Here is a 14,729-nt window from a genome sequence, read left to right as displayed (position 1 = left end):
GAGTCAGGAGGACCTGAGTTCAAATCTGGCCTCAGACACATAATACTTCCTAGCTGTGTGACTCTGGATAAGTCACTTAACCCCAATTGCCTCACTAAAAAGATAAACCAAACAAAAAACCAAAATAACAATGATATATAGCTCAACTATTTTATAATAGATGGGACTTTTATATAACAATGGGCCTTTTTAAAAAAAAAAATCTTGAATCAAGAGTTTGTCCTTATTTAGCCAAGTTTCATCTGTCAATTTTCAGGTAGGCAACATTAAAACACATACGTAGTACAAAATGAAAAATCCACTGCTGTCCCAATATTATGCTGTCCCTACAGGCTATCAAAGATGAACTAGAAATTTGATCCTTTTTTGTAAGATGAGCTCATCTTATACCATATGACACTAGAGCCCCTTAAAACCTAGTACTATCTTACCTAACCAACTTTGTTTCTCACTGTTCTCTAAAACAAACCTTCCATTCCAATCAGGCCCCTGCCAAGAATGTCCTCCCCCATCTTGTCCACAATTATCTACAACCATTATTCAAAACTTATCTTTAGTTCTAGCTTACCCTGTCTTTTTTTTTTTACTAGTACATGCAAATCTTACAGTATTGACTGTTCAAACTATACAATTTTGCATGCAATTATAATACTGTCTCTTATTTACTCTTTTGAATGGTTTTGATTCTTATCTACAAGGTCAGAAATATTACTGGGTTTGAATCAATATGCCATCATCAAAAAGGAACATCAGGAAAAGTTCATCTACAAAGAAGTCTTCTTTGACTTGGAGCCTATGGTAGGTCTCCTTCATGACACAGCAAACAATGTTTTACTATTTTGTCTCAAATGTAATTAATATTCAAAGAGCTGAATAAAGTTCTCTTATATATTTCAAGGAAACATGAATAATTCTGGCACACGGATGAGAGGTACTTTCTGCGAAAGCATCTGAGGTTAGCATTTTAAAGTAATTACTCATAAAAACAAAACTCATCTGGAGGAATGAAAGGTCAAGACTATCAAGGGAATCAAGAGGGAAAAAAGTGATGCAAGGTAGTGTAGCCGTACTAGATCTCAAACTGCACTATGAAACAGTAATCATCAAAACAATCTGATGCTGGACAAGAAATAACAGTGGTTGATCAATGGAACAGATTATGTATATAACCTACAAAAAAGTAAATGATCACAGTAACTTAGCATTTGGTAAACTCAAGATCCCCATTACTAGGACAAGAACTCACTATCTGACAAAAATTGGTGGGAAAACTGGAAAGCAGTCCAGCAGAAACTAGGCATAGACCAGCATCTCACATGGCATACCAAGATAAAGTCAAAATGGGTACGTGGTTTAGACATAAAGAGTATCATCATAAGCAAATCTGAGGAGCATGGAAAAATTTACCTCTCAGATCTGTGGATAAGGGAAGAATTCATGACCAAACAGAAAATAGAGAGAATCACAGGAGGTAAAATGTATAATTTTGATTACATGAAATTAAAAAGGTTTTGCACAAACAGAATAAATGCAGTCAAAACTAGAAGGGGAAGCAGGGAACTGAGAAAACAATTTTATAGCAAGTTTCTTGGGTAAAGGCCTCATTTCTCAAAAAATAGGGAACTGAGCCAAATCTATTAAAAATAAAAGCCATTCCCTAATTGATAAATGGTCAAAGGATATGAACAGGCTGTTTTCAGAAGAAGAAATCAAAGCTATCAAGTCATATGAAAAAATACTTTAAATCACTAATTAGAAAAATGAAAATCAAAGCAACTCTGAGGTACCACCTCACACGATTGGTTAATATGATTGAAAAGGAAAATGACAAATGCTGGAGAGGATATGGGAAAATTGGTTCACTAATTCACTGCTGATGGAGTTGTGAAATGGTCCAACCATTCTGGAGAACAATTTGGAACTATGCCTAAAAGGGTATGAAACTGCACATACATACCCTTTGACCTAATAATACCACTACTAGGTCTGTACCTAACAAAGCGATCAAAGAAAAAGGAAAAGGACTTAGCAGCTCTTTTTGTGGTAGCAAAGAATTGGAAACTGAGGGGATGCCCCTACTTTGGGAAATGGCTGAACAAGTTCTGGTGTATGATTGTGATGGAATATCACTGAACTGTAAGAAATGATAAAGGGTGTGGTTTCAGAAAAAACCTAGGAAGATGCAAAGTGGGCACCACTTAACAACAATACTGTGACAATGATCAACTGTGCAAGAATGAACTACTCTGATCAATACAATGATCTAAGGGAATTCTAAAGGACTTATCATGAGAAATGTTATCTACCTTTAGAGAGAGAATTGATGAATTCCAAGTGCAGATTGAAGCATATTTCTTTATTTTTCTTGCTTTTTCTTTCAAAACATGGATAATGTGGAGATGTTTTGCATGATTTCACATGTATACTAGTTATCACTTTTTTGCCTTTTCAATTGGTAGGAGAAAGGATGGAAAGGAAGGAGTTTGGAAATGAAAATAAAAATTTAAAATAAATAAGAAAGTAATTATGATTACTGTTTCATGAGGATTAGGTAGTCCCCCCCCCCCAAAGACTATAAAGTCCTTTGAGTGCAGGGTTTCTATCTTATACTTTTCTATATTACTTTTCTCTTCCCAATAAACAAGTTAATACTCAAAATGAGCTTTGGTGAAAAATCCAATCTTTTAAATAGTTTTGAGTATTTTATTTTTACCATTTTCCTCACTCTTATGTTGTAATACTCTCTGGAAATGCCTATAAAATAAAATATTCTGGAGGACTGATTAAAGATTTTACATATATGCAGCCTCTATGTTTAAAACACAACTCTTGATGTATCTAAAAAATGTCATATATTTTGATGAAATTAAACATTTAGTCATTTAGCTATTTCTTAAGTGGTAGATGGGTAACATGTTTAAAAAAATTATAATGAATTTTTTCTATTTTCATTTACATCTTATCTTTGGTGTTACATAAAAATGAGTCTCCAAAAGAAAAGAAATGATTGCCAGAAAAGGGGGTTTATGATTGAGGTTCTCCCCCTTTTTCTCTTTCCACTGTTGCTAATGGATGCCTGGGATGATGTTAAGACAGAAATAGGAAAAGCTGCAAGGAGTACGTTGAAGGGAAAAGCTGAAAGAGTTCAATTTTAGAGGTATTAAGGTCAAAAAATCAGGAGACTATACAGCTACAAACTACTGTAAGTTTATAGTTCATATGCCTTAAGACCTCTTTGTTTAAAAAAGGCTTATTGCATTATAAACATAGAATAGCAAAAAAAAAAAGCCTTTAGTTCAGAACTTAAATCTCCATACTGTTCATGTTAAACAAAAAATTCCTGAAATGCAGAGATATGTTTTAAAATAAATAGCCTTCAATATTTAATTGTTGTACAAAAAATTTTTTTGAGGATGTGGACTGGAAATTTCAAGCACATATTTGATATAGTTACTATAGTAATTCTACAATTTGAGATGTTTATATTATGTTAATTGGTTTCTAAGTATACTAAGTATACTCTAAATATGGTTCACCAATGTACTCTGAAAACTTAGTAACATTTGTCCTCTGTTATTCATGCTACTTTGTTGCAGGATGGGCTAATCCTGTAAGTAAAGAAAAAGTACCTTTTTTCCTTCAAAAAAAAAAAACACAACAAACCCATCCAGAGGAGAGAAGAAATTAATTTCGTTCTGTACTTTTGAAAAGCATTTAAATGTTTAGAGTCAATGAAGTTACTACAAGAAGTTCAGCACTGATATTAAGAAAATAAGAAATGGGATCCAAATTTCATGTTTCTTAATGTTCTCACTTTTTTTTTTTGCTTTTTGGTAGGCAGTTGGGGTTAAGTGACTTGCCCAGGATCACACAGCTACTAAGTGTCTTGTGTTATGTGTCTGAGGCCGGATTTGAACTCAGGTCGCCCTGACTCCAAGGCCAGAGCTCTAGCCACTGCGCCACCTAGCTGCCCCTGATCACATTCTTATTACATAAACGGATGACTTTAAAAATGATGTGTGTGGTAAACAAGAGAACACAAATAAGCTAGCTACATAATGGGTACCTGTTTCTTTGGACACACATTTAGTTGTATTCTGAATATGCACAAGTCATTCGCATTATTTGCTAATCCTTACAGTTGCACTGTAGAGAAATTTGGATTTTTTTCTTCCAAAATGATTGTTACTTTGGGAAGCACAACTCACTGTTGTCACATTCTTGTTGCTTTTATTCATGACAAGAATTGTCCATGTGAGAAATGCAAGTCTTTTATGTAGCTGAAGTTGACCTTTTCCTTGCCAAAGCAAATGATTCCACATTCCATCCCATTTTCTACAGTAGATTTCTTCAGTCTTCTCCTCACTGATTTTAATCTCTTCCTGTCTATCCTGTCTCTTTACTGTGTACAAACTTCCATCCTCAAAAACCACTCAGTTGAGTGAGTCCATCCATCCCCTTTAGTGTCTCCTATAACCCTCCTTTTTGTGGCTAAATTCCTTGAGAGGGCCATCTACCATCGAATTCTTTTTCTATTGCTCTATTCTTAACTCTCACAGTCTGGCTTCTAACTTTATCATTCAACTGAAACTGATCTCTCCAAAGTTACTAATGATTTCTTAAATGCCAAATCTAACAGCCTTTCTTAATGCTCATCTTTTTTGATCTTTCTACAGCCTTTGATACTAGTGATCACCTTCTTCTTGATATTCTCTTTCCTCTAGGCTTCTGTGGCATGGCTCTCTCTCTGAGTTCTCCTCCTACCTTGACTGCTCCTTCTCATCTACTTTGCTGGTCATCCAAAGTGGGTCTATCCTCAGGTCTTTTCTTCTTCCTGTACTACTTCTCTTGTTGATCTCATCAGCTCCCACAGATTTGATTATTATCTCTATGCAGAATATTTTCAAATGTACTTATCCAATACTAACTTTTCAACTGACCTCCAGTTTCACATGTTCAATTGCCTATCAGACATCTTGAAATGGATGTCCTACTTGACACATCGAAAACTGAGCTCATTATTTCTCAAACTGTCCTGTCTTCTGAACTTTCCTATTGCTCTTAAGGATATACCGCCATCTTCCCTATTATCCAGGCTTGAATCCTAGGCATCATCTTTGACTCCTCACTCTATCACCCCCATGTCCAATAAGCTGCCAAGTTTTGTCTGCTCTATTTTATGACATCTTTAGTATATGCCTCCTTCTCTCCTTTAAAAATATCATCACTCTAGTACAAGTCCTAATCAGCTCATTCCTGGGCTATTTTAATAGCCTGCTCTCTGGTCCCTTTGTCTCGAGTCTCTCCCCACTCAAGTCCATCTTCCACTCAGTTGTCAAATTAAACTTCCTAGGGTACAGATCTAATCATATCACCCCTCTCTCCCATTCAATAAATTCTAGTAGTTCCCTACTACCTCCAGGATCAAATATAAAACCCTCTGTTTAGCTTTTTTACACCTTACTCCTTTTCACTTTGTGACCCAGTGAGATAGGGTTTTTGGTGTTCCTCAAACATGGCACTGTATCTCCTGACTCAGCATTTTTAGTGGTTCTCTCTCATGTCTGGAACTCTCTCCTTCATCTCTGCCATGTGGCTTTGTTCAAGTCTCAGCTAAAGTCGCACGTTCTAAAATAATCCTTTCCCAGTTCTCCTTAATATTAATGCCTTCCCTCTGAGATAATATTCAACTTAATCCCAATTTATCGTATTTGTACATAGGTGTGTGTATATTGTCTCCCCCATTGGAATGTGAGCTCCTTGAGAAGAGGGATTGGGTTTTATTTTTTTGTCTTTATTTGTATCTCCAGTGCCTGGCACATAACAGACATTTAATAAATGCCTGCTGACTAACTCTGACAGTCTAGTATTAACATTGGCCATTGAACTGTACAAAGGTTTTATAACCACTCAGTACTAATTTTATTTACACTGTTCTAAGCATTGTATGTATATATGTGTTATATATACATATTTTTTTTGGTTCTGCTTCCTTAACTCCATACCACTTCATACAAACTTTTTCACATTTATTGTAGTTCATAATCACTTCATAATACACGGCATGGCAATATTTGAATACTTTGCTACAACAAATTATCCAGCTATAACCTAATTGTTGGGCATATTTTATTTCCAGATTTTTTATGATCATAATCAATAGTACTATAAACTTTTATATCCATGGGGATATTTAGTAACTTTATTTATATAATTTCAAATTATTTTCCAGAATGAATTTCTAGCATCTCTGCAGAGTGCCACCAGAAGTGAATTTGGCTATCTTAAGATAGCCCTTTCAACACTGAGTAGTCCTCTCTTCTAGAATATTAGCTAGCTTAATGGATGTCTTAGATCTTATTTCTCAGGTTATCAGTAATTTTGAATACCTTATTTTTAATGTAGTTAATAGTTTATATTCCACTTTTTGAAAACTTTTTGCTTACATCCCTTGACTATCATTAATTGGGAAACAACTTTTATGTATTTATTTTTAGTTTTCAACATTCACTTCCATAAGATTTTGAGTTCCAAATTTTCTCCCCATTTCTCCCCTCCTACACCCCAAGACAGAGTGCAATTTGGTATAAGCTCTACATATACATTCATATTGAACCTATTTTCACATTAGTCATGTTGTAAAGAAGACTTAGAACCAGTGGGAGAAACCACAAGAAAGAAGACACAAACCAAAAAAAAAAGAAAAAAAGAGAGAGAGAGCAAATAATATGCTGCAATCTGCATTCAGAATTCATAGTTCTTTTTCTGAATGTGGACAACATTTTCCATCGTAAGTCTTTTGGAGTTGTCTTAGATCCTTGCATTGCTAAGAAGAGATAAGTCTATCAAAGTTATCAAGTTATTGCACAATGTAGCTGTTACTATGTATAATCTTCTCCTGGTTCTGCTCACTTCACTCAGCATCAATTCATATAAATCCTTCCAGATTTCCTGTAGAGTTTTAGATTTTATATTTTGACCAGGTGACTTATGAAAACTTTTTTTCCCCATTAATATGAATTTTTCTTTTGATTCTAGCTGTATTGACCTTATTGGTTAAAAAAAAAAGCTTTTTAACTGGATGTAATCTACTTCCTCTCCTGCCTCATGACCTCTATTATCTCATGTCTGGTTACAAATTCTTGCCCTATTCATATTGAATTATGAATAAACACCTATGTTTCAGGGACTGTGCTATGCACAGTAGATACAAATACAAAAAATGAAACAATCCCTACTTGTTAAAAGCTTACATTTTAATTGGGTAGAAAACAAAATAAACATGAAGAGAAGAAACACAAATAAGTAAAAAGTAGTTGGATACAATGAAGTTTGAGGGAGGACACTAGCAATTGGAGAGTCTGGGAAAAGCTTCATATAGAAGGCACTGCATGAATCGTACTCCTTGTCCTTGCATTAAACTTTTATTTTAATGGTTTCAATTTCTGTGCTAGATTTTTGGTTAAATTGTGCCCATTTAAAAACTACCAATATTAAAAACTAATAACTTAAAACTACCGTAACACAAATAGTCTGCAAAAATATTCCTTTCCTTTTGAAGCTTTTATGATTAACTGCAATTATTAACAAGTCTTTTACCATTAAACTTAGATGGCCAATTGGGACAAACAGTTCTGAGACTGATCTTACTGATTAAGTAAGATTACTGATTAAGAATGTGGTAGTAGGCATTGTACTGTAGATTCATTGAGCTTTCTGGGAAGATTTCTGTGACCTTGCTAGCTTCAGAAGTCTTCTTGTCAATTGCCACAAAAAGCAAGAAGAGGGTAATCAGAGAAGCCCTCCACAAACATGGGCTTCCCTGAATTGTGTCTATGATGGCAGCATCACCAGCTTTCAGGAATTTAGTGCTATTTTCCTACTTCTAACCAGAATGGCAATCTTCTCCTTCAATTACTATACTTACTAAACAATATGATTAGTATGACAGGTTCGTAGCCAGCACTGATCTGGCCCGGATGGTTCAGAATAATGAAACATGTAGGGAAGCCGCTGCTTCTATTGGTGGATCATTCTTACTATCACCAGCCACATTACAATACTGGACATATTTGATAGACAAAGCCCTGACAATGAAACCCATATTATCTCCAGGCAAAGCCTAACTCAAAACTTCAGGGTACATTTCAAGAAAATTTGCTTCAATTATAACACTGACTGCAGCAAAGTTCACCACCATGCCTAAGTTTAGAACCCCACTTTCCATAGGTCCAACAGTTACAATTCCAGTATTTGTGGACATGTTGGAGTAATGGACATGTTGGGTAAATGCAGGGGCTTGTCAGTTGGACAAGTTGAAGGCAGGAAGCAATCCAAAGCTTCAAGAAGAATAGTTCCATTATCATCGCCATCCTTACAGGTAACTTTCCAACCCTTGCACCATATGTTGCCAAAATTCCAAAGTGAAACTGGCACAAAATCTACTGTGCCTGGTTTATAGTTGATTTCCTTAATAAGGACTGACTTCCTTGATAATTTCCTCAGAAATTATCTATAGGATGGCTTAGTGGAATCCATTGTCTTGACAACAGAAATTGGTTGTTTCACACCTAGTATACAGGCTAGAAGGGCATGCTCAAGGGAGGTCTGTCCTTTTTTTAAGATGGCAGCTTTGGATTTACTAACATTATAAGCAACAGTCAGGACAGCACCATCAGCCTGAAATGTGTCTGTAACAATGTTCTTGATAAAGTTTGTGTGTCCCGGAATATCAATGATGGTCACATAATACATGCTGGGCTCAAATTTCCAGGGAGTGATATCAATCATGAGAACCATGCTCCCATTTAGCCATCAATCTATCCAAGACCCAGAAATTTTTGAAGGAGCCCTTCCCCTTTTGGCAGCCTCCTTCTCAAACTTTTCTATGATTCACTTTTTGATCCCACTACATTTGTAGTAGATGAGGTGGCCAGTTGTGGTAGATTTGCCAGAGTCTATGCGTCCAGTGATGACGATGTTAATGTGAATCTTTTCCCTGCCTATTTATGTGCATCCAACCTGTTGCAAAGGACTTGAACTATATCTTAGAGGAAGATAGGAATCCCATGAGGTGGAGGTGAAGAGAGAATGCATATCAAGTATGGGGGACTGCCAATTCAAAGGCATGGACACAGGAGTGTGAGGAAAATTGAGAAAGTCAGTTTGACTGGAACACAGAGGGCAAGGGGGAAAACGTCAAGTGAAGTTAGAAAGATAGGTCGGGGACAGGTTATAAAGGGCTTTGGGAATTAAATAAAGGCATTTCTTGAAGAGGGGAGTGACATGGTCAGATTTGGTCTTAAGGAAGATCACTCTGACAGTAATGTTGAAGACAGACTGAAGTAGTGAAATGCTTAGTATAGGGAGACCAATTAGAAGCTATTTTAATAAGATAGGTTAGAAGTGAAGAGGAGCTGAACAAAGGTGGTAGTTGTGTGAGTAGACAGAAGGAGCTGGATGTGAGATCTGTGTAGCTAGAAATAGCAAGATTTGGTATGTGATTGGCTAAATGGGGTAGAAGAGTAGAGTTAAGGATAAAGATAAGGATACTGACCTGGGAGCTAGGAAGAATAGTGGTGCCTTCCACAGAAATACAGAAATCTAGAAGAATGGTAGACTTTGGGGAAAAATAATCAGTTCTGATTTCAACATGCTGAGTATGAGATATCTCCATAGCATACAACTTGAAATATCTAATAGGGAGGTGTTGATGCAGAACTGAAACTTGGGGGAAGGAATGAAGCTGGATATACAGATCTGGGAGTGATTTAAACTTCTGAGAGGTGCTGAAGCCACCAAGAGGGATTGCGTAGAGTGAAAAGAGTAGGGGGTCTAGCACAGAAGCTTGGGGAACATTCACTGTTAGGACACATGATACAGACAAGTCAAAGGACACTGAAGATTGACCAGACAGGTAAGAGAACTGGGAGAGATTAGTGTTACGAAACCCAGGAAGAAAAGACTATCTAAGAGGAGAGGTGATCAACAGTGTCAAAGCGAAGCAACTAGTTTGAGAAGGGTGAGGACTGAAAAAAGACCATCAGATTTAGTGATTAAAGGAGAAATTTTAGTTAAGCATTGTGCAAAGGACTAAGAAGTGAGTTGGAGGAGAAGAAATGGGGACAGTGAATATAGTTATTTCTAGAAGTTTGGCTGAGAAAGTGAGGAGAGATAAAAGACAATAGCTGAGGATGGTAGGACACTTTTTTTTTTTGGCAAGGCAAACTCCAGGGCCAGGGCTCTATCCACTGTGCCACCTAGCTGCCCCTGGTAGGACATATTTTAAGGCAGTAGGAATCAGTACATCAGAGTGGCTGAAGATTAGAGAGAGTGGAAAGATGAATGAGCAATCTCTAGCAATCTGTTGGAGAAGCCAGGAGAAGACGGGACTAAGGATGTATGTAGACAGTTGATCTCAGCTGATTTTTTGCAAGTCTGTTTTTTTTTTCCTTAGCAGTTTTTAATGTTGCTTTTGCGTTGCTAAGTTTATCATAAAGTAGAATGTGGTACACCTCTACCACTAGGTCTTGGTTTTCTAGTTTCCAGTTCTTCATCATGTTTCTACTTTTTAACCAATACCAGGTAATTTTAATAAATACTGTGCACACGTGTGTGTGTGTGTGTGTGTGTGTGTGTGTGAATGGATGTGCCACATCTCCCCGCTCCCTATTTTAAATTTTATTCCTTGATGTTTTTGACCTTTTATTCCTTCAAATGAATTCTGTTATTGTCCTAAGCTCCTTGACAGCAAGTACTGTTTCATTATTGTCTCTGTATCCTTGGTGCCATAACAGTGCCTAGAATATAGGGAAGCACTATATAAATGCTTTCATGATTGTCTAATTCTATAAAATATCCCTTTGGGAATTTGATTAATATAACACTAAACTTGGAGTATAACTTGTATCTTTTATTCTTTTAACTATACTGACATATCCCTTCCATGAACAAAGGTTCTCTCCAATTATTTAGGTCATTTATTTCTATAAGCATTATTTTGTATTTATACTTAATATCTGTCTATTTTAGAAGGTAAACTCCCAGATATTTCAGAAAAATGAATTTCATTTCTTTCTTCTTGTTTTGTTATAATTGTTTAAAATACAAATAAGTACTATATTTTGTTCAAGACTTTTTCTGCATATATTGACATAATCAAATGATTTTGTTACTAATGAGTATAATTGTACTTTGTTATTGATGAAAAAATCCTCAAATTCCTAGTACAAATTCAACCATGACAGAAAGGGACCTCTGCAATTTTCTAGTTCAATATTCTTATTTTACAGGGAAGAAACTAAGGCCAAGAGGTTAAAAGGCTTGCCCAAGGTTAATGAGGTACTAAGTAGGTCTAAGGACTTGCTCTTTCTATTGCATCTGTCACCTCTCAAAAGAGGTGGGCCTGATTGGGGATATGAATGTGGGTCCTCTTGCATCTTATGTGAGAATCATATTCAACTCAATTCTACACAAAGAATAGTGGTGTCCAAGGCCTTGCTTTAAATTTGGGCATTTCTACTTATTACCTATGTAAAATTGAGTAAAATACTTGAAATCTCTGGGCCTCCTTTTATTTACTCAATTATAAAACCAGAGGGTTGAATGAAATGTTCTCTAATGTCCATTCCAGGTTCAAATTCTATGATCCTACTATAATTCAATGCCAAGATGATGCAGGCCAAAATTTGGGTCCCATTTTCTTCCAATACTCTTTCCACAATTAATCCTGGTCCTTTTCTAGACTGCTTGTATCATCCTAAACACATCATACCGCAAAGCCATTATAACAGGAAGTTCCAATGTGACTGATTTATTAGGAAACATTTTGAATATAACAAGAATTTGACATTACTTATGTGTAATTTTATCCACAAGAAACAATAAGAATGAAGAAAACTGCCCCATTTCACAATAACTTCACAGAACAAATCCCTTCAGCAAAAGGATTTATTCTATAAAACTTAAGACTCAGTCAAAAGGCCGCACCCAAGGACCTAGAAAGCCACATGTGTCCTCAAGGCCGTAGGTTCCCTACCCCTACACTAGGTTAATCATTCTGAGTTCCTTCCCTAGTTGTTCTTCTCTGGACGTTCTTCAGCTTACCAATTTTCTTCCTAATATGTAGTACCCTGAACTAAATGAAATATGCCCTATACATGGATGCAGTCTGACTATAATATTTGGACTATCATTTCCCTTCATTCTGGAAGCTATCCTCTTAATGAAACCTAAGCTCTCATTAGCTTTTTGAATACTATATCATAATGTCAATTCTTATTAGCTTGTAGGCCAATAAAATTATCTAGATCTTCTTTAGATGAATAGTGACCTATGAATGCCTCCTTCATTTTGTACCTGGGATGTTAATTTTTTTAACCTAAACATGAACCTTTAATTTTATATCAATTAACTGAATCCTCTTGCTGTGGGTTTCCCTGGATACAACTGACACAGACAGCAAAAATGGATGAGTTTTCTGCAGAAACTTTCATTACAACATTCTTCTTTATGGACTTCTTCATGGGACTCCAGAGTTCAAAAGAACAAAGTCTAAGAAATGCTTTCTAATCATCAACAACAAAAGACCAAAGGAAACACTGATTAGTTAGATGCTTGACTAGAATAAAAAGATGGTACAAAATGCATAAAACACTATTTCTTAAGAAAACAAAACACAAAAGTCTTTAAAACTTACTGTTCGTGGAAGTCCAGCATTGGTGGCTCAAACCGTATAGGTCTGCAGTTCCCCCGGTAGAGAGATACACTGTAAGCAGTAGAAGAAAAAAATATTATAATAAAACCAGATCTCAAAGCACACATTTCCCTAATCTAATGATTCTTAACCCAGGCAAAAGGGGCAAGAACTTGTTTGTTTAAATAATTTGACAATTGTATTTCAATATAATCTGTTTTGTCACATATTAAATAAATAAATATATAGATATAGATATAAAATTTTATGCATTAAAAGACCCCATTATTCTGAGGAGTCTTTTGGCTTCATCAAACTGCCAAAGAAGTCTATGACACAAAAAAGTCTAAGAACTTTGCCCTAATCCAAGCTCAATAAGTGGTAGCTTTCCTTTCTTTCAAATTAGATTTTATAAAAAGATTCTTAACAAGTACCAAATAAAATGATTATTTCCATATACATAAAACAGAAAAAGACTGCATATGAAAGTGCAAATCTCTATACAAAGAACTTGCATTTCTCTTTGAATATATGATAAATTCAACACATAATTTTCAAACTTGTCTTGCTTGTCTATGATTCTAGCTTTTGTTTTTTTTTTCTGTAGTTTTTTCCCCACAAAAATTTTCTTTAAAAAAAGCAGAGATTTTTGTTACTCAGACATGATTTTAAAGGATGACAGTTAATGCTAACCTGTGTTTTGTTAATGTGATAGAAAGTTTCTCTGATTTGTTTGGATATAGATAGAAAATAGCAAGTATGACTTCACATTAATTGAGTAAAGGTATTTTCAGTTATGGATAAGTATACAGATTTTAAAATGACATTGTGATATATTACAAGAAAATGACATACTACTAGATTTTTTTTTTGAGCTAGAAAAGAAGATCAGACCTGTCATTTCACTGGTAAAAGAAATTCTCAGTAAGGAAAACCCCTCTAACAATGCCTGTCAGTCACCGTTCTGAAGTTACTTGGGACAATGAAAGGATAGGTGACTTGTCCAGAGTCATAAAGCCGATGTGTTATAGGCAGCATTTTGTGGGAGGCCATGGCCAAATTCAACAAAGAAGAGAGGACAGAGGCTTAATGACAGAAATAAAATTGCCATGGATGAACTCCATAAGCGAACTAGGCCTAGAAAGCCACTTGACACAAGGACAGACCAAAGGTTTCCTTATTCAGTAATAAGGAAAAGCTCTGAATTGGCTCCATTGGTACGTGAATGCACACAGCTCAAGAGGCTTAAGCTCCTCCATCCTGGTGGGATCTTTACCTGGTAGTAGAGATCACTGGACTGAGAAAAAGAGTTGGGTGGATGGGTAGACTGGGAAGCCACTCTTACCAGCATTGCCATCATTGCTATATGTTTACTAACTGATTTTTTTTGGGGGGGGTGGGCGGGCAAGCAATGGGGTTAAGTGACTTGCCCAGGGTCACACAGCTAGTAAGTGTCAAGCCGGATTTGAATTCACATCCTCCTAACTTGAGGGCAGGGACTCTATGCACTGTGCCACTTAGCTGCCCCTACTAACTGAATTTTTGCTAAATAAACACCCATGAATTTAGGGTAGCTTTTACACCATTATCATAGACTTGGACTCAGTTCTTCCTGACTCCAAAGCCAGGTCTCCACTATGTCATTTTGTCTCTTGCTATTGGGTTTTTGGATAGTAATTTCCATCATTACAAAAGCTATTAATGTGAAATTTTTGGCCTCAGTATAAAAAGCTAAAAGTGATTTCTAAGCATCCCATATTTGTCACTGTAACTTCTCATTTTAAAAAATTCTGAGCACTGCATATATCATACAAATGTTATAGATACTGTATGGGAGGTACGCATATACCTAATAATCTGTTCATATAAAGGGCAACTAGGTGGCACAGTATATGAAGCACTGTACCTGGAATAAGGAAAACCTGAGTTCAAGGTCTCAGACACTTAAAACTGAGATCCTTAAGTCACTTAATCTCTATCTCATTTAAACCTGTAAAATGGAGAAAATAAAAGCACCTCCAGGGTTGTTGTAATG

At 36.0% G+C, this 14,729-nt stretch overlaps 1 protein-coding gene and 1 pseudogene across 5 annotated transcripts in view; both read right to left on the bottom strand.

Moving 5' to 3' along the window:
• Positions 1–14,729, bottom strand: part of TMEM131 (transmembrane protein 131) — a 249,718-nt gene that overhangs the window by 89,953 nt on the left and 145,036 nt on the right. For all 5 annotated transcript variants that reach the window (XM_078146325.1, XM_078146323.1, XM_078146324.1 and 2 more), the window contains one exon: positions 12,698–12,766. In XM_078146325.1, coding sequence (XP_078002451.1) covers positions 12,698–12,766 — 69 coding nt within the window. The remainder of the gene's footprint in view (positions 1–12,697; positions 12,767–14,729) is intronic.
• Positions 7,761–12,524, bottom strand: LOC110212781 (elongation factor 1-alpha 1 pseudogene; annotated as a pseudogene).

This window comes from Phascolarctos cinereus, unplaced genomic scaffold, assembly GCF_003287225.1.
Source record: "Phascolarctos cinereus isolate Bilbo 61053 unplaced genomic scaffold, phaCin_HiC Scaffold_726;HRSCAF=1367, whole genome shotgun sequence".
NCBI lineage: Eukaryota > Metazoa > Chordata > Mammalia > Diprotodontia > Phascolarctidae > Phascolarctos > Phascolarctos cinereus.
This window is presented reverse-complemented; position numbering and strand designations above follow the sequence as displayed.